At 40.1% G+C, this 26,030-nt stretch overlaps 1 protein-coding gene across 3 annotated transcripts in view; it reads right to left on the bottom strand.

Moving 5' to 3' along the window:
• Positions 1-161: 161 nt before the first annotated feature.
• Positions 162-26,030, bottom strand: part of LOC115224726 (pre-mRNA 3' end processing protein WDR33) — an 86,948-nt gene continuing 61,079 nt past the window's right edge. Inside the window, exons 7-16 of one of the 3 annotated variants that reach the window (XR_005003954.1) lie at positions 16,898-16,995; positions 15,092-15,218; positions 14,189-14,343; positions 12,460-12,538; positions 11,441-11,551; positions 9,094-9,191; positions 7,086-7,160; positions 5,610-6,206; positions 3,103-4,196; positions 162-770 (exon numbers count right to left, since the gene is read on the bottom strand). Coding sequence is in view for 2 of the 3 variants with exons in the window: in XM_036513709.1 (XP_036369602.1) it covers positions 3,157-4,196; positions 5,610-6,206; positions 7,086-7,160; positions 9,094-9,191; positions 11,441-11,551; positions 12,460-12,538; positions 14,189-14,343; positions 15,092-15,218; positions 16,898-16,995 (2,380 nt within the window). In the remaining variant the exon portion in view is untranslated. Of the gene's footprint in view, positions 771-1,592; positions 2,060-3,102; positions 4,197-5,609; positions 6,207-7,085; positions 7,161-9,093; positions 9,192-11,440; positions 11,552-12,459; positions 12,539-14,188; positions 14,344-15,091; positions 15,219-16,897; positions 16,996-26,030 lie in introns of those variants that run through there. The other 2 variants (XM_036513709.1, XM_036513710.1) reach the window with 2 other exon arrangements.

Raw genomic sequence — 26,030 nt, 5'->3', positions numbered from 1 at the left:
CTGGATGTCTTGTCCCATTTTTGCATTATATATATATATATATATATATATATGTGTATATATATATATATACATACACACACACCACACACACACACACACACACACACAAACAAAGATAAAATAACAACGATAAAGAAATAAACAAATAACTAATGGTATCTTTTGTTGGGTTTTTTTTTGGTTTTTGGTTTTCAGGATTTTTTTTGTTTCTTTTTTGTTTCTTTTTTTTTTTCTCTTGGTTTACAAATCAATAATCAATACATGTTTGTCTTTCATCAACAACTGAATGAATTCTTCCAAACTCCATGGGACAGAATTCAACAGTCATATTCCTCTCAACCCTAAAAATTCCACCGTCGATAATCGATTCTGTGGATTCGAGCTTCTGCAGTGAATCCCACGAATAGAATTCCTTCGTCAGCACTGTGAACAACAACCAATCTCAGCTACCTCCATCACTTCTGTGAAATCCCTGAATTTCTCCAACAATTTCGCAAACACAATTCCCCCACCAAACAACTCCTCCAAGAAAACAGTCCAACTCCACCAAAAACAACCCCGCCGCCACTTTCCATCAAATTCTACCATCAATATACAACAGACTACATCTCTAGTAAATGCCAATATGAAACGGCCCCGTTCTTTAATATAGTACCCTGCTTCCTCACCAATTTTAAACAACAAAGTGTTCTCTTGCTAACGATGCTGATTATGATGATGATGATTGTGATGTTTGAGATTCAGGTTTCTAGTTATGTGTGTGTGTGAGGGGGATGTTTAGTCTTGTAAAATCTCGTATCAGTCTTGTTGTTGGTGTTGATGATGATGATGTGTGTCGGAAAATTCAGAAATGTGTTTTATCCTGAATGAGCATGTATACTTCAATTCAAGTAAGCAAGCTATAGACGTGACTATTATTAGACAAGCAAGTGCTCCTATATATATATGTGTGTATGTATATATATATATATATATATGTATGTATATATATGTATATATATATATATATATAAATGTATGTATATATATATATATATATGTATGTATATATATATGTATGTATATATATATGTATGTATATATATGTATGTATATATATATATCATCATATATATATATATATATATATATAATACACACACACACACACAAACATATCTTTTAATTGCTTCACTCCTCATTAGACTGTAGCCACACTAGGGCAGAGTCTTCAAGAAATTTTAGCTGAATGAATCAAGGCCAGTGCTTATTTTCTTCTTTTAAAAGCCTGGTCCTTATTCTATTAGTCGCTTTTGCTGAACCACTAAGTTACAGGTGTGTAAACATACCAACACTGATTGTCAAGCAGTGCTGGGGAACAAACACAGACACAAAAACACACACATCTAGATGGATCAATATAGAAGATAGCCACATGTGTGTGTTTTTGTGTCTAAGTTACGGGGATGTAAACACACCAGCATAGGTTGTCAAGCGATGTTGGTGGGGTCAAACACAGACACACAAACATATACACGCAAACATACATACATACATATATATATATATATATATATATGAGGGGCTTCTTTGAGTTTCCGTCTACCAAATCCGCTCACAAGACTTTGGTCGGCCCGAGGCTATAGTAAAAGACACTTGCACAAGGTGCCATGCAGTGGGATTGAACCCGGAACCATGTGGTTGGTAAGCAAGATCCTTACCACACAGCCCCTCCTACGCCTATAAGGATTTTATAGAATGATGTTTCATCTCCGACTGGACTATATATATATATATATAAATATATATATATACACGTTGCAACTACTAGTTTCACAATCCTCAGTTAACTTAAGTAGTAACCTGAGGATCCAGAACAAGTGTCTAGAAACGCAATTAGTGAAGATACAGTTTCAAAATACTAAAACTAAACACTATCTCTGCTATTGAGTACTATTTAATCTAGTTTGTGTGTAACTATATGAGTGTTTGTTGCTCTATTGTGTATGAGTATGTGTGTTTGCATATCTCTGTTTATATTTATATATGTGAGTGTGTGTGTGTGTGTGTGTGTGTTTGCTTCTTAATATTTATTAAATCAATTTGGAATATTTTTCATAGAACTTTTATTATTTGTATTTATAGATTTTTCAAAAGTCAATATCACACACATGCACACACGCACACACATACACACATGCTTATTTATTTATTATTCTTAAACGAAAAATATTATCAACAGTGACTTTGGAAGTTTCCGCCAGCTAACCCCATTGTCAGACAATGGCTTAGCTGGCCACAACTTCAAAGTCACTGTCAACAACCTTCTTGTTTAAGAATAAATCTGTACTCTACAAAGGTATAGAGTAACCCATCAGATTAATGTAAAACTGCTTTAACTGAACATAAAAACATTTCTGTGTGTGTGTGTGTGTGTGGTGTGTGTGTGTATGCATGCGTGTGTGTGTGTATAGGGTGTGTGTGTGTGGTGTGTGTGTGTATGCATGCATGTGTGTGTGTATAGGGAAGATAATACATTTTTTTCTCAGTCATTTTATTAACTCTTGCATATATTTATGTCTATACATATGGAATTATGTAAAAATATGCATATGTTGATGAATATACACAAATGTATATATGTGTATATATTTGTATACCCATGCATACATGTTTCCATCATATCCATCAACAAAAAAAAAAAAGACTGGAGACGAATAACAACTGGATTAGCATGTGTATGCATGTGTGTGTGTGTCAGTGTGTATATGAAACAATAATCTATCTACCCTTGGTAGACGCACAACAGTGGTACTACAATAACAGGGAATACTGAACGCTCGACAGAAGAGGAAAGTGGAGGACCAGAAAGGGGCATATTGCTTTGGTAAGGAGAACGGCAGGAGGATATGTGGGTCTGGTAAAGAGGAGAAGAAAGTGGTGGGAGCCAGGGTGGGCCAACGACATAAAGGGAGGATGATGTTATGTATGTTACACACACACATATGTGTGTGTGTGCATGTCTGTATGTATATATGTGTGTGTGTATATATGTGTATGTATGCGTGTATGTATATATATATATATATATATATATATAAACACACACGCAGACATTAATGTGTGTGTGTATGTGTCAGCATGTATGATCCTGCACAAAGAGTGGATTTGGTATTATCTACACCGATTGTTGCGCCCCCCTCGGTATGGGCCCCTACCACCATTTCGATTGTTGTTGCGATTGTTGCGTCCTCCCCTGAACCCTCCGCCACCACCACCACCACCACCACCACCGCCGCTGCCGCGTGGTCCGGAGTTATAGTCTTGGTTGTAATTGTTGCTGTTGTTGCGGACAGACGAGAAATCAGGCCCCATGTCTTGTCGATTGTACTTGTCTCGCATGTCCATCATAGCAGGGGGTGGGACGTTCATCTGGTCATCATCCCAGTGACGCTTGCGGCTGTTACCCATGTCCATACCCTGGTCAGGACCACCAGAGTCATTACCCATCCTCCGGTGGTGTTCAAAATCATCCCGGTGCATTGCATCAGGATGGTTGGGATTGTTCATTTGAGGTGGGCCAAAACCCCCTTGATTCCGGCCCTGCTGTTGTTGGTGATGGTGGTAACCACGGCTACGCTCCATCCTCTCGTCAATGTCATGATATTCGTCCATGGATCTGTCATACGGCTGGTTGTCGCGTTGCGACATGTCTGGGCCATCCTGTGGCCACTGGTTTGGGGGTCGGTCATTGTTGAAGCGTTGACCACCGCCACCACCATGTCCCATATTCATGTCACCTCGTCGACCTCCACCCATGCCTTCACGTGGGGGCATGCCCCCTCCTCCACCTCCTCCGCCGTCACCACCCCTCATGTCATGTGGCATGAAGTTGCCATCATTTATATTGGAACCCCCCTGTCGGTAATCCTTGTCGCGGTGACTGAGATTGCCCATTTCACCTTCACTGCCTGGGGGTCGGGACTGGTTGTTCTCGGGGCCATCCCCACCCTGCATGTACTGTCCTGGAGGTGGAGGTCCCTGTTGGTTGCCGAGAGGAGGAGGAGGGCCATTAGGGTCTGGACCACCTGGTCCTGGTCGACACTGCATTCCTGGTGGTCCCTGTCGTATCATAGGCATCTGATTTGGGGCTACCATGGGGCCAGCTTGTCCGTGTGGAGGTGGAGGTTGCTGCATGGTTGGACCTCGTATATCTATGAAAAAAAAAACGAAAAAAATTACATATTAATACAATGCTCAATCTTGTAATGATGGTGGTGGTGGTGGTAGTGGTGATGATGTTTGTGATGATGTGACAATGATGATGAAGGTGGTGAAATGGTGATGATGATAATGCTTTTGTTATTGTTGATGATGATGACAGTGATGCTTATGATGATAATGTTTCTGTTGATGATGATGATTATGGCGATGTTGACAACAACAACAATGTTTACAATGAAAATAGTTTTCTTTCATCATCATCATCATCGTTTAACGTCCGTTTCCTATGCTAGCATGGGTTGGACAGTTCGACCGGGGTCTGGGAAGCCAGGAGGCTGCACCAGGCTCCAGTCTGATCTGGCAGTGTTTCTACAGCTGGATGCCCTTCCTAACGCCAACCACTCTGTGAGTGTAGTGGGTGCTTTTTACGTGCCACCAGCACAGCGGCCAGGGGAGGCTGGCAAACGGTCACGATCGGTTGGTGTTTTTTACGTGTCACCGACACGGACGCCAGTCAGGTGGCGCTGGCATCGGCCACGTTCGGATGGTGCTTCTTACATGCCACCGAGTGATAATAATTATGGTGATGTTGATGACAATGGTGATGAAAACAATTTCTAAAATATCAGAAAGAACAAATAAAAACCATTTTTTGTCCACTCACAAGGTTTTGGTCAGCCTGAGAATATAGTAGAAGACACTTGCCCAAGGTGCCACGCAGTGGGACTGAACCCGGAACCACACAGCTACTCCTACATCTATTTTGATAAATAAATCTTTTATTGTTCCACGTAAAGCCTATTCAATTTCCTTTGCCTAGGACATGTAGTTACTCAAATATTCACATTTCAAGTGATGTCGATATTTTTGGCACACCCTGTATATCTGAATGATACAACTAAATGGTAGAACAGTGTGAAAGGACTGTGAGAGAGAAATGATATATAACCATATGGTAGAATTTGTGTAGTAGAGCTATGTAGTGGAACTGCATCACAGAATTGCATGATAAAACTATATACTCTTACTCTTATACTTGTTTCAGTCATTTGACTGCGGCCATGCAGGAGCACCGCCAAGTGATGAGGACATAAACACACCAGCATCAGTTGTCAAGCAATGCTAGGGAGACAAACACAGACACACACACACACATATATATACATATATATATACATATATACGACGGGCTTCTTTCAGTTTCCGTCTACCAAATCCACTCACAAGGCTTTGGTCGGCCCGAGGCTATAGTAGAAGACACTTGCCCAAGGTGCCACGCAGTGGGACTGAACCCGGAACCATGTGGTTGGTAAACAAGCTACTTACCACACAGCCACTCCTGTGCCTATATAGTAGAACTATACAATATAAATCGTTTTAAGTATTTGAAATTTAATACTTACTCATTGGATTATGTACCGGAGGACGTGATCCCTGAGGCATACCAGTCATATTCGGAGGTCCTATCATGCCTGGTGGTTGTATAGTCTGAGGTCCTTGGGCCATAGGGTGCATCACCTGACCACCCATTGGAAGAGGAGGTGGAGGTGCATTCATGTTCATTGGGCCTCCTTGCATTTGGGGAGGTGGGGGCATATTTGGGGGCAGACTGAGCTGATTGCCAAGCATCTTTCCTGGCTGTGGAGGAGGAGCAGGGACTGTCTGATTACCAGCAGCAAGTGGGGTAGTCTGTGGTTGATTAGCTGGGGTCACACCATCTCTAGACTGAGGCGGGAGGTTGGCAGCTGGCGTTGTACCGTCGTCTTTCTGTGCAGGAGGTTTTTGTTGGCTCCCATCAGTACCTGCCGCTCCAGTCGGTTTCTGCCCGAGCCAGGCTTGCTCAAAGTTCTTCGGCACAGGCCGAGCATATGGTACCCGCTTGCGGGGTATCCTCTGTTCATTCTGTTGCTTTAAGTACTGTTCATCTGCAACCCAATCCAGTCCAGGAATTGCAGGAAGATCATTGTCACTGCCACTACCACAACTTAAACTGGATATCTCTGGAAATAAACAAAAACGTAGAGAAAAAGTATAGGAACAACAGGAAAATTAGGAAATATAACAGAAATCCAATGAAATATTGTTGTCACAGCTGCCTAACCTTTGGTCATATATCTAAACCACCAGAGCTGACCTGGGGTTAAACAACAATTAAGTTAATAAGACAATGAAGAGCCGTGCCCAATACTTCTGCATGAGCTTCAATACTTGAATCGCCTTGGTCTTCTGGAGTAAGCGGAGTTAGCAAGGCAACAATGACAGGCGTGAATATACCTTTTAAATAATAAATAGCAAAACCCTCAGCTGAAATGTTCACTCTTGTGGGTTGCAAAACGATAGATTACTGAGTGACTAACACGGTGAAAAAGGTGCAACTTTCACTTGAGTGACACAGGGGGCAACTGTTATCTTTATCTTTTACTTGTTTCAGTCATTAGACTGCAGCCATGCTGGGGCACTGCCTTGAAGAAGTTTTAGTTAGACTGACCCCCAGTGCTCAAATGGTACTTATTTTAAACCTCAGAAAATCAGAATATAAAACCAGAGGAAATAGTAAAAGACACTGGCCCAAGGTGCCGCACAGTGGAACTGAATGTGGAACCATGAGCTTCAGAAGCAAACTTCTTACCACACAACTGGACTTCTGCACACCACACAAACTAGATTTAAAAAACCATCACCCAAATGCCTCGTTTCACCTATATAAGCTGTTTACAAAGGTCATAGTCACAAGACTATCAAGACACCTCAACAACCCACAGCCAAGAGAGCAAGCAGGTTTCTATAGGAACCACAATACAATAGATGACATATTCGTTCTAAAACAGCTTATAGAGTGAGCGAATTAAATGACAAAAATGATGGAGATGATAAGTTACCTTTCATTTTCTGTTCTTTCTCTGGAAATTGTTCAAGACCCATTCCAGGTAGATGTGTGGTTATCTGTTCGTAATCTGGAGCCACGTGAGAATAGAATGAGAGAAAAATTAATACAACAACAAAAACAACAACAATAATAATAACAGTCCTCTCTATTATAAGCACAAGGTATGAAATTGTGGTGGGGGGAAGGGCTAGTCAATTACATCAACCCCCAGTATTCAACTGCTACTCATTTCATCGACCCCATTATGATGAAAGGCAAATTTGAAAGGACTTGGACTCAGAACCTACAGACAGATGACGCGCCACTAAGCATTTAATCTGGTATGCCAACAATTCTTTCTATTTATTATAGGCACAAGGCCTGAAATTTGGGGACAGGGAGTTAGTTGATTTCTTCAACCCCCAGTGCTCAGAGAGATGAAAAGCAAAGCCAATTTCAGTGGAATTTGAAAGCCAGAAGAAATTTCACAAAGCATTTCATCTGACATGCGAAGGATTCTCCCAGCCCACCACTTCAATATCAATAATAATACTTTCTGCTATAGGTACAAGGCCTGAAATTTGTCAATTGCAAGTCAATTACATCAAACCCAGTCCTGATAGGATGAAAAGCATAGTTGACCTCAGATGGAATTTGAACTCAGCACTTAAAGACATACAAAAGGTGGTGAGCTGGCAGAAACGTTAGCACGCCGGGCGAAGTGCTTAGCAGTATTTCGTCTGCCGTTACGTTCTGAGTTCAAATTCTGCCGAGGTCGACTTTGCCTTTCATCCTTTCGGGGCCGATTAAATAAGTACCAGTTACGCACTGGGGTCGATCTAATCGACTTAATCCGTTTGTCTGTCCTTTTTTGTCCTCTCTGTGTTTAGCCCCTTCTGGGTAGTTCAAATTCTGCCGAGGTCGACTTTGCCTTTCATCCTTTCGGGGTCAAGAAATTAAGTACCAGTTACGCATAGGGGTCGGTGTAATCGACTTAATCCCTTTGTCTGTCCTTGTCTGTCCCCTCTATGTTTAGCCCCTTGTGAGCAATAAAGAAATAATAAAGACATACAAAATGACACTACACATTCTGTTTGGCATGCTAATGACAGACTCTCCTTGTCAAAGACCTTTCGCCAAACGACCTGCACAAATGATTTGTTTATAGGGATCAAATGGATGTGCTGTACATTAGCTCACTGCCTCCATCAAATTGGCATTGTCTGAACAGGTACATGGTATACCACACATCAGGTGTCAAAGTGATCGCAATGCCCAAGAACAAAATGCACCACCCGGTCTGAGAATTGAAACCACATTTCTTCCAGCTCTTTATGTTCTGAGTTCAAATGCTGCTGAGGTCAACTTTGCCTTTCATCCTTCCAGGGTCCATGAGATAAGTACCAGTTATGTTCTAATGTCAATGTATCCATTTATCCCTACCCTAAAACTTCTTGCCTTGTACGAAATTTGAAACCATTATTCATCTATACAAATTCAAAATCAATCAACATCAATGCAAATTGTAGCTGTGATACCAGTGCCGGTGGCACATAAGAGAACCATCCGAACGTGGCCCTTGCCAGCGCCGCCCCGACTAGCCTCCGTGCCAGTGGTACATAAAAAGCACCATCCGATCGTGGCTGTTGCCAGCCTCACCTGGCCTCCGTGCCGGTGGCATGTAAAAAGCACTATCCGATCATGGCCGTTTGCCAGCCTAGTCTGGCCCCTGTGCCGGTGGCATGTAAAAAGCACCCACTACACTCATCGAGTGGTTGGCGTTAGGAAGGGCATCCAGCCGTAGAAACATTGCCAGTGCAGACTGGGCCTGGTGCAGCCTTCTGGCTTCCCAGACCCCAGTTGAACCGTCCAACCCATGTTAGCATGGAAAGCGGACGTTAAACGACAACGATGATGATGAAATTAATATAAATTTTTTGTTCAAATGCTCAGGTACCACTGTTAGCTTAATGTGCAAATAAGCATTCTTAAGAATCATCCACAAAAACTAAGACTCTTACCACAATCAGCAGCCTCTTGATCCATTCCTAGAGGTAGTGTGTTCAAATTGTACCGATCTCTCATTTTATCACCGGGCCGGTTACGTGTCCAGAATTTCCTTTTTAAAACAGAAGAATAGAAAGTTTTAATAAATGCATACAAACACACACACGCACACACACATATATATCTATCATCATTGTCATTTTAACATCCAGTTTTCCATACTTACATGGATTGAACAGGATTTGCCAAGGTAGACTGCATAACTATTTTAAGTATCCCAATTATTATGGCAAACAACTACAGGTATATTTTGCACTTATAATTAAATTAAAATAAAAAGAAATTTAAAGTAAATTGTGTTGTGTTGTGACCTCCTTCGGTCATGAATGACCATGGGATTGCACCTAGGAAGTTACCCTCCGAGGCACAAGTCTGGGCAAGGTTGTTTATGGAAGACCAGCAGTTGCCTATGCATACTAGCCTGCCCTCTCCACGCCACTAATGTTATCTAAGGGATAAACAAAGGCTGATACAGCTTGGCAACAGTGACGTCGCAGCTCATTTATTACCATGCAAGTGGCCGAGCATTTCACAGACACGTGTACCCTTAACGTAGTTCTCGGGGAGATTCAGCGTGACACAGAGTGTGACAAGGCTGGCCCTTTGAAATACAGGTACAACAGAAACAGGAAGAAAGAGTGAGAGAAAGTTGTAATGAAAGAGAACAGCAGGGTTCACCACCACACCCTGCCGGAGCCTCGTGGAGCTTTAGGTGTTTTTGCTCAATAAACACTCACAATCCCTGGTCTGGAAATCAAAACCGCGATCCTACGACCGCGAGTCCGCTGCCCTAACCACTGGACCATTGCGCCTCCACATAATACTAACAATATTGTTTAACTGGGACTTAATTAAGAGATGCAGCATATTGTGACACTTTTAGTGTGTCAAAGCAACCAACTGCAATTATATAGTATTTTCCTGACTTTTCTTTCCTAATGTGAACAAACAAGACCAAAATTCAGACACATTTCCACTCCTGCATAATCTGGCTAAATTTTTGGTCAACTGAAATTTTGGGAGTTATCTCTCTTGCATTATTGCTTTTACTTGTTTCAATCATTTCACAGCGGCCAAGCTAGGGCACTGCCTCGTAATTTTAGTGGAATGTGTTAACTCCCAGTACTAATTTTTTCATAAGTTGTTACTTGTTCTTTTTGTCTTTTTTGCCAAACCGCTAAGTTACAGGGACGTAAATACACCAGCACTGGTTGTCAAGTGGTAGGCAGGGGACAAACACAGACACAAAGACACTCACACATAGATGGGCTTCTTTCAGTTTCCAACTACCAGATCTACTCACAAGGCTTTGGTTGGCCCAAGGCTATAGTAGAAGGCATTTGCCTAAGGTGCCAAGCAGTGGGACAGAATGCTAAACCATGTGATTAGGAAGAAAGCTTCTCACCACACAACCATGTCCATGCCTATGTGAGAATATTTCAATGAATTTTCTTCTCGTTAGCATCATCATCTTCATTTAACATCCATTTTTCTATGCTTGTATGGGTCAGATGGAATCTGTCAAGGCACCAACTCTCATCTGCTTTTCCAAGCAAGGCAATATTTCCCACAAGGCCAGCATTGGTGATGGTGCCACATAAAAAGCATGTGTCAGTGTCACATAACAAGCACAGGTGATGGTGCCACATAAAATACACTGGTGCCATGTTAAAAACAATCAGTACACTCTGTAAAGTGGTTGGCATCTAGCCATAGAAACAAGCTGAAACGAACTATGGAAACTGGCACAGGTCCTGACCTTGCCAGTTCCTGTCAAGCTGTCCAACCCATACCAGCATGGAAATCAGATGGTAAATGTTGATGATGATGATTGATGATATATATATATATATATATATAATGATAATATTAGGGAGTATGGCTCCAAACTTACAGGGAAAAATTAGAATTAGGATTAAATCAAATTTCACAGTATAAATATATAAAATATGAATTAGAGATAAAACCACTATTAGGCAACTCAAACAGTGATAGACATAAGCCAATACATAAATAACAAATAATATAAATATAATTAATATAATATATAATATATATATATATTTAAATTTAAATTTTTTAAATCAAAAATTTTTATTTATGTATTGGTTTATGTCTATCACTGTTTGAGTTACCTAATAGTGGTTTTATCTCTAATTCATATTTTATATATATATGCATTTTGTGAAACTTATGTGGTGTAAACATCAGGAGTAATATGTTAAAACATGCCACATGAACTCTGTGAGTGTTGTATGTGTATAATGGCAGTGTGTATATAATAAATGCTGAGAGACTTACGTGGTGTGGTCATTGGAACCAGATGCTAGAATGTGTCCCATAGGATGCCATGCCAGACTCCATACCATTCCTTCATGGGCTTCTTCCATTCCACCTACTTCTTTGTCAATTCTGAGAAAGAGAAACATTAAATATCAACATGACAGTCTTATAATGATACACACACACACACACTTTCAACATGATTTCTTTTTCCACCATTCGTTTTTTTAGTTTCCTGTCCTATAGGACATTTTCGTTGTTTTAACTATATATTCAAGGCCATTTTCTTTTTGTTTGTAAAATGTATATTTATTTTATTTTGTTTGTATGTTCACATTTTTGTATCATGTTTGTTTACATCATTGTCCCTCATTCATTCACTATTTCCAGCAAGCTTCTCGCCACTGACACCATCAAACGTGAACAAAATTATAATTAAAGGAAGGCAGTGAGCTGGCAGAAACGTTAGCATGCCGATGAAATGCTTAGCAGTATTTCATCTGCTTTACGCTCTGAGTTCAATTTCCACCAAGGTCAACTTTGCCTTTCATCCTTTTGTGCTGCTCTCTGGTTTACCATCTTTAGTCAAACTGTTTAACCCTTTCGTTACCAACTCGGCTGAAACCGGCTCTGGCTCTTTAGTGTAAATGTCTTGTTTTCATAAGTTTTGAATTCAAATCTTCCACCAAATCTTAGTCACAATTTATGTTCCTAACACTAGCTCAATGATAATTAAGTTATTTTACTAAATTCTTGGTTATATTTAAAATAATTAGAAGAAGCACAGAGCATCTCAAAATAAATACAGTAACGAAAGGGTTAAACCATGCCAGCAAGGGAAACAGACATTGAAAGGAGGAGGAGGAGAAGGAGGAGAAAATGGGTTTTTTTAAAAACTTCAAATGGCTATGGGAGCCCATTAGAATAAAATAGGAATCAAAGGGGTCCAAAGGAAAACAACGGCTGTGAACTACTATGCTACATGAGACACATAACCTATTTCATGGCACACAAACAATATCAACGCAGATACCTACCCTACTTGCCAGAACATAATGGTTCCATCTGATCCTCCACTGCAGAACAGTCCCTCGTGAATTGGGTGCCAAGCAGCAGCTGAAAAAAAAAAACAGAGCAGAGAAATTATGAACAAATAATAAAAATCTGTTATTGAGATTTAGCCACAAATTTTACGGGAGAGATATTTAGTTGATTGCAATGGTTTCAAATTTTGGCACAAGGAAAACAATTTCCAGGGATAAGTATCATGGCTCAGCTTCGCAAACGAAGATCAGGAAGGCTGTCCATGTCGTGTGCATGCACGCTCATGACTGACAAGTCCGATATGGGAAAGGCAGGTCCATGAGCAGTGTCCAGAGACAAGAACCCCAGCATTGAAGCCACGCTACTGAAGTACCACCTCCAATGGGCAGGGCATGTCTCCAGAATGGAGAACCATCACCTTCCAAAGATTGCCCTGTTTGGCGAACACTCCACCAGCCACCGAGTGAGAGGAGCTCCGAGGAAGCACTACAAAGACTGCCTCAAGAAGTCTCTAACAGCATGTCATATTGACCACCAATGCTGGTCAGACCTGGCTGTGGACTGTGATGTCTGGCGCCACACGATCTTCAACACAGTCAGCAAATTTGAGGAACAAATAAGAGACGCAGGAGGAAGGCGCGAGCCGCCTCTTACATCACACCGGATATCATCTTCGTCTGTGGACCAGGGATAAGTAATGTAACAAAATACAACAATGTGCTTTATCATCAGCTGCTCTACCATCCAACTGAAATTTATTTTATCTGACTCAAAAGATCAGCAAAGTCAAGCTCAACAAGATTTGATCAGACAACCTATCAAGGGACGTAACTCAATGCTATCAGTTTAGTCAGCACCCAAGAAACCTTTCTCAAAAGTACTTGCAACCTAAAATTGTTTACATTCCACAACCCATATAACCCAAACTTATACAACCACCACCGAGTCGCAGCTACTGAGGGAATCTACCCAAACATTATAAATAGAACCAAAATTATCACATCAACAACAACAAAATAAACTAACATTTACATTCTGTCATACACATAGGAGTGGCTGTGTGGTAAGTAGCTTGGTTCAGGGTTCAGTCCCACTGCGTGGCACCTTGGGCAAGTGTCTTCTACTATAGCCTCGGGCCAACCAATGCCTTGTGAGTGGATTTGGTAGACGGAAACTGAAAGAAGCCCGTCGTATATATGTATATATATATATATGTGTGTGTGTTTGTCCCCCTAGCATTGCTTGACAACCGATGTGGGCGTGTTTATGTCCCCGTTACTTAGCGGTTCGGCAAAAGAGACCAATAGAATAAGTACTGGGCTTACAAAGAATAAGTCCTGGGGTCGATTTGCTCGACTAAAGGCGGTGCTCCAGCATGGCCGCAGTCAAATGACTGAAACAAGTAAAAGAGTAAAAGAGATATAAACACATCTACACACTAACCTTACATAAACATGACCGGATGCCCTTCCTGTTACCAATGCTCACCTGTTTTCAAGCATTAATCTATAACCTGTATGCCAATCCTATACTCATCTTAATCTTATACTCAAATCCTAAACACTAATTTTTACACTACATTCAAACCCTCTACCAAAAATCTGTAAATCCATATATCCCACACTCTCACCCTATACTGACCATAATATAATATAATGAAATTATTGTATACAGTGCTCAGGTGCACCACAACTTGTTAGAAAATATAATGATGACCCTTACCAGTTGCTTCCTTTTTGTGGCCCCTGAATGTTTGCATTTCTTCTTTCATGTTACGAATATCAAACAACTTCAACAAATGGTCCCTCGACGCTGTCAATAGCCAGTTACCATTTCTGTTCCATTTCAATTCCATCACGGTACTCTTGTGAGCATGGCTGCAGCAAAAGATAAAGGAAAGCACAGAGTTAAGGAGTATTGTAGGGATTACTCATAAATGAACAAGAAATCAATATTATAGAATAAATGATTCACATAGAGCTGACAAACTGCCGCCGCCGCCACACCACCATCACCACCACTATCATCATCGTTTAACATCCGCTTTCCATGCTAGCATGGGTTGGACGATTTGACTGAGGACTGGCGAACCAGATGGCTGCACCAGGCTCCAATCTTGATCTGGCAGAGTTTCTACAGCAGGATGCCCTTCCTAACGCCAACAATTCCAAGAGTGTAGTGTGCTTTTACGTGCCACTGGCAAGAGGGCCAGTCAAGTGGTACTGGCAAAGTGGTACAAATCAAAGAGAAAAAGGATAACTATGGACAAATGCTTGGAAGCCTCCAGCTTCTACATCCAGATTATAAATTTACATTTATACCAATAATAATAATCGGAGCACTTGGTTTTGTGACAGTCTGACAATCTGGATAAGCTAAGGTTTTCAGAAAAACAAATCAACCAACTAACTCGCATATTACAAATACAAACTGTAAGTGGAACAGTAAAACTCTGCAAGACTTTTCTCAAGATTAAAATGCAAATTTGTTTTTATTATCTACATCCCAATGATGGAGCTTTGTATATTTGTTAGAAATCAGCTTCTTCCTTAGAGAAAGAGTTCAAATAATTAAAAATAGAAGAGAAAACATACACACACACATGAATAGGAACACAGGTCTTACATTGTAGCTAAAGACTGCGATGTCTTAGGGTCCCACAGTTTAATGGGTTGTTGGTTGTCTTTACTGCCTGAAGCAATGAGTGCCTTCTGTGGATGCCAGTCAACACATTTGACATCAGCTCCATGACCTTAAAAGAAGAAGGAGAGAAAAAAAAGAAAAGAAAACTAGTGATGAAAAATACCATATAACAAAATGTTTAAATGCTGAAATGAGTTATTGTTCATTAACATCATCATCATCATTTAACGTCCGTTTTCCATGCTAACACGGGATGGACGGTTCGACCAGGGTCCAAGAAGCCAGGAGCCTGCACCAGGCTCCAGTCTGATCTGGCAGTGTTTCTACAGCTGGATGCCCTTCCTAACGCCAACAACTCCATGAGTGTAGTGGGTGCTTTTTACGTGCCACCGGCACAGGTGCCAGGGGAGGCTGGCAGCGGCCACGATCAGTTGGTGCTTTTTACGTGCCACCGGCACAGAGGCCAGTCAAGGCGGCGCTGGCATCGGCCACGTTCGGATGGTGCTTTTTATGTGCCAATGCCTGTTTTCCATGCTGACATTAGTGAGATGACTTGATAGGAGATAGTAAATCAAAGGACTACACCAGGCTTTACTGTCTGTTTTAGCATCATTTTTATAGCTGGATATCTTTTCTAATGCCAACCACTTTACCAAATGGACTGGGTGCTTTTTACATGGCACCAGCAAAGTTAATAAATATAATTTGATAATAAATATAATAAGATCATTTACCTTTATAGACATATAAATAAATCTTTCTGATATATACCTACCCTATCACCTTTCTCCCTCTCATCCTTCAGACTAACCCTGCCAAATAGTTTCTTATGCAACATACTCCTTCCTAAACACTTCTCTCCAATCCTTCTTCCCAGAACTGTATAAATCCCTTAGAAGGAAATTCTTTCCCAACCTATCTTCCCCTTACACCCACTAACACAATATAGTTTTCACACTAAACTCAGATATAACAAGAATATTCTTTCTGTCAACCCAAATATTCCACCCGTTTTATGTTCAGACCAGCTAGATCCATACCCACTCTTCAATGCCATTCTAAAAATATACAATCACATCATTGAAATCTGGAGGCTACAAGATAATGCAAGATTAATTCAAAACAATGTGAATAAATAATCACTGCATTTGATAGAGTAATCCAAATGCTGAAAGGTTAAAGGCCTGAAAATACAATGAGTCTGTCAACTCTTCTTAACCCTCACCATTCAGACCTATGATCAAAGACCTTCCAGCTATGACCATCCCATCTTTTTCTTAAGAATTGTGTATCGACATTCCTTTTGCAAGTCAGTAGGATGTAATTTGAGGGATTTGGGCTGCAATTTCATAATGCTAGTGCATGCATATACAGCTGCGTGCATACACACATACACGCAAGTACTGTCCAAATCTCCGACCAATCACATACAGCTAGCTGGCATTCAATTGGCGTATCAAGTTTCAGGCACTTTGATTGGGTTTTGGATAGAAAATTCACAAAAAAGTCACTTCTATTGATTTTTTAATGGCTTTGCGGGGTGATTGGGGAAATGTAAAGATGTGCACGACCATCCTTGGATGGTTTTGAATGACCATAGAAAGTGCGAGCCCTCTAACTGAAAAATTATGGATTTGTATAAAGGACACGCACACAGACATTTTGCCATTTATATATATAGAGATAACCATATAGAAGCTCCCTTTACAGTGCTGCTCTCCTGTTCAGTAGACAGGACAGTGGACTGTAGATGTAGCATATATAAATTTCTGCAACAGAGAAACTTACCTCTCAGAATTTTTTCTTCGTGACATCTCTGGAAGTCCCAGATCCGAACAGTGCCATCATCAGAACATGTGGTGAACTTCACATCTGTTGGGCAAAAACTGGAAAGGAAAATAAAAAAAATGAGTGAAATTTGACAAAACTTATGGTGATTTCACACCAAGCCGATAAAGAAGATGACTTAAAACTCATTGTTCGTAGGTAAGGGTTCAAGCTGGTGAAAGGGTAGAAAAGCTAGAAATATAGATAATGGGTTTGAATTTTGCACGAGTTCCCTGATCATGTAAACTTCTCACATTTAAGCCACCCATATCTGGTCAAAATATTCGACCTGTTTTGTGATCAAATTAGCCAGACCCAGCCTCTCACTTGCTTCCCAAACACATGCTTCCAGGTTCAGCCCCACAGCATGACACCTCGAGCAAGTGACTAGCCAACCAAAGCCGTGTGTGTGTGTGGTGTGTGTTGACAACAGTTGTTGGTGTATTTACATCCCTGTAACTTAGCAGTCCAGCAAAAGAGACCAATAAAATAAATTGGTGGAGGGCAATGTTTTTGACTAAAAAAAACCCTTCAAAGGTGTTGCCCCAGCATGGCCACAGTCAAAATTACTGAAATAAGTAAAAGATAAAAGAAACACATCCTTCAAATCTCAAAACTACAAGATAATGCATGATTAAATTTAACAGAGTAATCTGAATGCTAAAGGGTTCAATAAAAGTAGACCTTGCATACACTAAGTCTGGTGAAAAAAAAAATGGGATAGTCATAGGTGGATCAAACAGCTTTGATTGTACACCTGCATATTTTAGAACTCACCTGGGACTCAACAGCAACAAACCTACTGCTTAACTCCTCCTCGTCTTCCCAAGTTAAAGTGCACCTATTGTCAAACAAGTAGAATAAAGGCCTGTACAGGAGCCAATGGATGTTGTAGTGAGATATTATTTCCCCATTGCTTGTTGCAACTGGTATAGCAACCGGCACTGAATGACTTACCTCCCCTGATGTTCAACATCAACAGAACTGATGACCTCTCATACTCAACGATATAATCATAGGTCAGTGAGGTCAGGGATGTTCAGCAAAATATAGATTTTGTACATGTTACTGTTTACTCCCAGTGTCAGGATCGACCAAGTAGTCCAGCCATGACTATCCTATGTTGTTTCAAATATAAATTTATATGAGATGATATTCCTCAATATGTTCGTATTGATATGATTTGAGACATTTAGCTGTTATTTCAAGCAAGTCAAAACTCTTAAACTGACTGAGATTAACAGTCAAAACAGGTCCTACCAACACAACTGATGAATTTGATTTGTTCTTAATATTGGTTTCAAATTTTGGCACAAGGCCAGTAATTTTGAGGGAAGAGTTAAGTTGATTACAGTTATCCCAGTGCTCAACTGGTCCTTATTTTATTGACCCCAAAGGTATGAAAGGCAATCTGAACTCAAAACATAAAGACAAATTGCCATTAAGCATTTATACCTGGTGTGCTAACAATTCTGCCAGCTCACCGTCTTGATTTGTATTCAATATTGTGTGTGTGTGTGTGTGTACAAAACTGGATATGAAGAAAAATGGTCGGTCATTCTCCTAAAATTCTGTATAAATATTTAAATATGATTTCTTATGAAGATTTGACTAAGCAATACACGCTTTCTGTTTTGAAATACTATCTACAAATTATTTCTGTATATCAGCTTATATACAGTCATGATTATGATGAACATATAAGTAATTATGAATTTATTTTACTACCTATTTTAACCCTTTAGTGTTTGCATTATTCTGCCAAAATTAATGCTTTTTCATCTACATTGATTTGAGCTAATCCTGCATTATCTTGTAGCTATGAGATTTTAATGAGGTAGCTGTTAATTTTTAAAACGATATTGTAGGGTTGGTGTGAGAGACCAGATCTGGCCAGTTTGAACATAAAACAGGCAGAATACTTTTGGCCAGATATGGCTGGTTTAAATGCTAAAGGGTTAAACACTTTTATGTAAACTGTTTAAACACAAAGCCACTCTTAACATTTTCTTATCATTGTCAAAGCCTCTATCACTGTATTTTAATACATCTATGTTAACGATTGTGGCCACTGCCAGCCTCCCCTGGCACCTGTGCCGGTGGTACATAAAAAGCACCCACTACACTTACGGAGTGGTTGGTGTTAGGAAGGGCATCCAGCTGTAGAAACACTGCCAGATCAGACTGGAGCCTGGTTCAGCCTCCTGGCTTCTCAGACCCCGGTCGAACCATCCAACCCATGCTAGCACGGAAAACAGACGTTAAACGATGATGATGATGATTGAAATCTTATAAATTTTAGGTAAATTTCCAAAAAAATGGACATAAATACTGCAGCGGATTGGATAAATCATAAAGCCCAGTATTTCGATTCAATTCCGTTTGTTCTGAGTTCAAATCCTTCTGGGTTCAACTTTGCCTTTCATCCTTTCAGGGTCAATAAAATAAAATACCAGTCAAGTACTGAGGTCATTAGTATCAACTAACCTTCCCCCCTCAAAATTGCCAACCTCGTACCTAAATTAGATGCAGTTATTATTATTTAAGGCAGCAAGCAGGGAGAATCATTACCATGCTGGGGAAAATGCCTAACAGCTTTTTGTCCATTTAAATGTTCCAAGTTCAAATTCTGCTGAAGTCAACTTTGCCTTTCATCCTTTCGGGGTCGATAAAGTAAGCACCGGTTAAGCACTGAGGCTGATGTAATCAACTAACCTCCTCCCTGAACCTAGAGGCCTTGTGCCTATAGCAGAAAGGATTATTATTATTATTATTATCATTATTATTAAGGTGGTGAGCTGGCAGAATCATTAGCGCACTGGATGAAATGTTTAGCAGTATTCCACCCATCGCTACATTCTGAGTTCAAATTCCACCAAGGTCGACTTTACCTTTCATCTTTTCAGAGTCGATAAAATAGGTACCAGTTGAATACTAGAGTCAATGTAATCGATTCATCCCCTCCCTCAAAACTGCTGCCCTCATGGAAAAATTCGAAACTCATTATTATTATCATTATTATTATTAAGACGATAACATGGCAGAATCAATGGAACATCAGGTAAGATTTCATCCATCTTTACATTCTGAGTTCAGATTTGCCTTTCATCCTTTCAGGGTCAATAAATTGAGTACCAGTTGAATATTGAGGTCGATCTAATTGACTAGTCCCCTCTCAAAAAATTTCAGGCCTTGTGCCTAGAGTAGAAAAGATTATTATTATTATTATTACTATTATTATTAAAGCCAAGAGCTGGCAGAATGAATAGCACATCAGGCAAAATGCTTAGCAGTATTTCATCTGTCACTACATTCCGAGTTCAAATTCTGCCAAGGTCGACTTTGCCTTTCATCCTTTCGGGGTCAATAAACTAAGTACCAGTGAAATTCTGGGATCAATGTAATCGACTAGTCATGTCCCTTCTCCAAAAATTTCAGGCCTTGTGCATTTAGTAGAAAGGATTATTATTACTATTATTATTATTATTATTATTATTACTATTATTATCATAAGGTGGCAAGCTGGCAGGATCATTAACATGCCACACAAAATGCTTAATGGTATTTCATCTGTCATTACGTTCTGAGTTCAAATTCGGCCACGGTCGACCTTGCCTTTCATCCTTTCAGAAATGATAAATTAAGTACCAGTGAAATTCTGGGATCAATGTAATTGACTAGTACGTCCCACAAAATTCTAGGCCTTATGACTTTAGGATTATTATTATTATGCCAGATGAAATGCTTAGCACTATTTTGTCTGTCACAACGTTCTGAGTTCAAATTCCACCAAGATCAACTTTGCCTTTCATCCTTTCGGAGTCGATAAATTAAGTATCAGTAAAATTCTGGGAACAATATAATCAACCAGTCCCCTCCCACAAAATTTCAGGCCTTATGCCTTTAGGATTATTATTATTATTATTCTCATAAGGTGGCAAGCTGGCAGAATCATTAGCATGGCGTTTTGTCTGTCACTATGCTCCAAGTTCAACTTTGCCTTTCATCCTTTTAGGGTTGAAGAAATAAGTACCAATTACGTGCTTATTCGATGTAATCAACTAGTCCCCTCCTATCTCAGGCCTTGTGCCTATAGTAGAATGTATTATTATAATAAGGCAGTAAGCTGGCAGAATCATTAGCATACCAGGCAAAATGCTTAGTGGCTTTTGGTCCGTCTTTACATACTGAGTTCAAATTCCACTAAGATCAAGTTTGCCTTTCATCCTTTCAGGGTCGAGGAAATAAGTATCAGTTGAGCACTGGGGTCAATGTTATCGACTAGTCCTCCTCCCACAAATTTCAGCCTTGTGCCAATACTTGAAACCCTTATTATCTGTGTTGTTGTTTTGCAGTATTTATTTTGAGTTCAAATCCCACCTTTCTAGATCAATAAAATAAAATACCAGTAACATTATTGGGGTTGATGATGAATTAAAGGAGATGTAAACTGATCTGCTCAATGAAGCATGAACAAACAAAAGGAGGATGTTATCCAACAGACTGACCTGTGTCAATGAAGCAACCAAATGTCCCTAGCATTTTCAGACTGAGAACCATAAGATTTGAAACAAAAACTAAAAGCAGAATATGCCATAACGTGGGTGAGTTATTGATTTCTCCTGCAATGGTACATGTGTCACATCATGGGAAAATGAGTTTCCAATTTTGCTATGGTTGGGGCAATGTTCCTGGTAATAACATCTGTTTCTTCTTCAATCCATTAACTCTTTAGAATTCAGATTCAAATGTAATGATTATTTATTCATGTTGCCAGTGCCGCCTAGACTGGCTTCCGTGCCGGTGACACGTAAAAAGCGCCATCCGAACGTGGCCGATGCCAGCACCGTTTTGACTGGCTTCTGTGCCGGTGACACGTAAAAAGCACCAATCCGATCGTGGCCATTGCCAGCCTTCCCTGGTATGCAAAAAGCACCCACTACACTCACGGAGTGGCTGGCATTAGGAAGGGCATCCAGCTGTAGAAACACTGCCAGATCAGACTGGAGCCTGGTGCAGCCTTCTGGCTTCCCAGATCCCCGGTCGAACCGTCCAACCAATGCTAGCAAGGAGAACGGACGTTAAACGATGATGATGATGATGATGTTGTCATGAATTAATCATGCATTTTCTTATAACTATGAGATTTTGGCAAGTTAATTGTAAATTTTTACAATGATATTATAGGGTTTGCATGAGAGGCAACATCTAACCAGTTTGAACATAAAACGGGTAGACTATTTAGGCCAGACATGGCTAGTTTAAATAACTTTTGCTGTCCAGTACCATCTGTATTATTAGCATTCATTGTTCCAGTTCAGGCTTCACTTCATCATCACAAGTGTCCCATTACGAATGCTTTGAGAAATTTAGAAGAACAACATAGTAATGCTTCAGTTTTGAATAAACTCTAAATAAACTGAAGATTGTTCCTCTTGTTTGTATATCCAAATATATATATACAAGATGAGTGTATGGGAATAAATTATCTAGGCAGGTATCCGGATAGCTCTCAGGTATGTTCCAGGTTATGGCTAATCACATCAAGTAGTAATAAGCATCAATGATCACTTAGTATTAGCAATCCCACTGAAATTACTCTGAACAGGTAAATCTGGGTTCACTTCTCTGGATAATGAATATTGTCAGGAGTGTAGATTTCAAATTGTGTGTGTGTGTTTTTATATCTATCTATATATATATAGAGTCATCCCATAGATAATGCAGTTTATTTATACTTCTTTTATTTTTCAAAATTAAGATAAAGTTCTTTTTTAATCTGAAATATACACTCCTTCATTTTCTGCAATACTCTTCCATCTATCTGGGAGACTTGCAAGGCCCCTCTTCCAAAATTCATTTATCCATGGCAAAAAATACACCTCCAGTACTCTTCTGACCTTGTCTACAGAATTCATACTTTTTCTATCCAAATTATTTTGAAGACTGTGGAATTAATGATAATCAGATGAAGCAATGTCCAGCGAATACGGTTGGTGGAGCATCGTTTTGCATTCAAACTGCTCCAGCCTTTGGAAGGTCATCTTCGCTGTATGTGATCAAGCATTATCCTGATGGAAACCAAAGATGGTCATTTTTCTTCTAGCACTGACTTAAGCCGCTCAAGCTGCTTGCAGTAGATCTCCTTTGTTATCATTTGGGTTTGGGTTTAAAAGTTCAAAGTTCAAAGTGAACTAAACCTTTCGTATCTCACCAAACAGATAACACCTTACATGAGTGAAGACCTTCTTTAGCCTGGCGTGCCAGTGTTTCTCCTTTCCCTACCTACTGTCTTCAGCACTTAACATTTTTATAGAGAACCCATTTCTTGCCACCAGTCACCATTTGGTCCAAAAAAAGGTTAATTCGTGAGATGTGGCAGCAAAGAGCACACATTCACTCCCTGCGCGCAATTAGACTCGGAAAGTTTGCAAGGAACCCACTGACCCAGTTTGCTGACATTTCCAATGGCTTGCAGGTGTTGATGAATGGTTGAATGACCAAATCCACGTTTCTCTGCTAGTTCCTCAACAGTTACGATGGGATTTTTCTTCTACCAGGGTTTGCAGGACACCCTCATTGAGCTCTACAGATCTTCCAGAATGAGGCTTGTCTTCTGCGCTGTAGTTTCTAGCTCAGAATTTCTGGAACCACTGTTGACACTGGCTTATGCTTATTGTCCATTCCCCATATACTGCATTAATATTCCTCGCACTTTCTGTTGCATTGTTGCTTTTATTGAACTCATAAAGCAAAATATTTTGAATATGCTCCTTTGTCACTTTGATTATAGCTTTGAGAAAAATAACTGTTAAAATTGAACTGTACTCTTCAAAACTTGCACTAAAAATAAGGACAAGGTAAAATTACTACCTGCTTTTATAGCAAATTGATGCAGGTTGTTTATCCGGTCCCCCTGCTACTTTTAGTTTAATTGAAAAAAACCACATTATTTATGGGGTGACCTTATATATATATATCTTTCACTCTTTTATTTGTTTCACTCACTTGACTGTGGCCATGCTGGAGCACCGCCTTTAGTCGAACAAATCAACCCCAGGACTTATTCTTTGTTAGCCTAGTACTTATTCTATCGATCTCTTATGCCGATCCACAAAGTTATGGGGGCGTAAATACACTACCATCGGTTGTCAAGCGATGTTGGGAGAACAAATACAGACATACAAACATACATACATTCATATATATATATACATATATACAACAGGCTTCTTTCAGTTTTCATCTACCAAATCCACTCACAAGGCTATAGTAGAAGACACTTGCCCAAGAGGCCATGCAGTAGGACTGAACCCAAGACCATGTGGTTGGTAAGCAAGCTACTTACCTCACAGCCACTCCTGCGACTACACAATTCATATTACTGTTAAATAAACACCATATACTAATGACTTACCATGTCCGTTGTCTCATTTGTTCCTATGGGGCATAGAATGACAGCGAGAATAAGAGATGATCCAAGAAAATGGGATGTGCAACAGGGTTAGACAAGCATGAACAGAAAGTAAGAGTAATAAAGAACTGGTGAGAGAGAGAGAGAGAGAATTTTGGCAAGATACCAACATATGTGTAGGGGAGAGAATGCTGGTCAAAAGGCAGAAGAAAAGATCTTGCAATATTTGAAATAAAAGGTAAAGAAATAACTGAATACTGGTCATCATTCTATGAGGTGGTGATATAATCAGGTTACAGTGAACAGGGACCATGTATTGAACACAGGTGTTGTTATTTAGCCCTAGGTTGGCCCTAAAAAAAGCAAACATATACAGAAAGGTATTCCAGTCATAACCATCATATCATCCCCCACCACCTGATTAGATTATCCAATGTATACTTCCATGTAATGATTCTCTGAGAAATTTGGTTGTTATTTCTAGCAGTTTGAATAATAACAATCTGTTGAATTGTGTAGCTCCAATAACTTGTCTGCTCCACTTACCTTGGTAATGCCGATAGGAGAGGCAAAATCATCACAGCTCATGAGAGAGGCCATGTGTGTGTGTGTGTGTGTGTGTGTGTGTGTGAGAGAGAGAGAGAGAGAGAGTGAGAGAGAGAGAGAGAGAGTGAGAGAGAGAGAGAGAGAGAGAGAGAGAGAGAGAGAGAGAGAGAGAGAGAGAGAGAGAGAGAGAGAGAGAGAGAGAGAGATCATCTCTATATATATAAACGGCAAATTGTCTGCGTGCGTGTCCTTTATACAAATCCACAATTTTTCAGTTAGAGGGCTCACACTTTCTATGGTCATTCAAAACCGTCCAAGGGTGGTCGTGCACATCTTTACATTTCCCCAGTAACCCCACCAAAGCCATTAAAAAATCAATAGAAGTGACTTTTTTGTGAATTTTCTATCCAAAACCCAATCAAAATGCCCGAAACTTGATACACCAATTGAATGCCAGCTAGCTGTATGTGATTGGTCGGAGATTTGGACAGTACTCACGTGTATGTGTGCACGCACGCAGCTGTATATGCATGCACTAGCACTATGACCCGGCGTTGCGGGGTCATAGTGCTAGTCATCAATATTTGAAGTCCATTTTCTACGCTGGCATGGTTTGGACCACTTGACAGAAATTGGCAAGGCCAGGGGCTGCACTGACCACTTTACAGATTGTACTGAGTACTTTTTACATGGCACCAGCACCCAACAGCAATGCTTTTTACATTAGGATTTTAATTCTGTTGTGATGAGCAGGTCTTGAAAAATATTTCTAACATCTCATTATAAGCAAAGATGTTACAGAGATGATCATGGCAGTAAAACCGTCAAGTTTGGTACCTTTCATCACCATCATCATCATCTCTTTCTTTACTACCCACAAGGGGCTAAACACAGAGAGGACAAACAATGACAGACAAACAGATTAAGTCAATTATATCGACCCCAGTACGTAACTGGTACTTATTTAATCGATCCCGAAAGGATGAAAAGCAAAGTCGACCTCGGCAGAATTTGAACTCAGAACGTAGCGGCAGACGAAATACCGATAAGCATTTCGCCCGGTGTGCTAACGATTCTGCCTGCTCGCCTCATCATCGTTTAGCTCTCGCTTTCCATGCTAACATGGGTTGTACG

The sequence above is a fragment of the Octopus sinensis genome, linkage group LG26 (genome assembly GCF_006345805.1).
Source record: "Octopus sinensis linkage group LG26, ASM634580v1, whole genome shotgun sequence".
Lineage (NCBI taxonomy): Eukaryota > Metazoa > Mollusca > Cephalopoda > Octopoda > Octopodidae > Octopus > Octopus sinensis.
The sequence above is the reverse complement of the archived record's forward strand: the minus strand, read 5'-3'. Positions and strand labels throughout refer to the sequence as shown.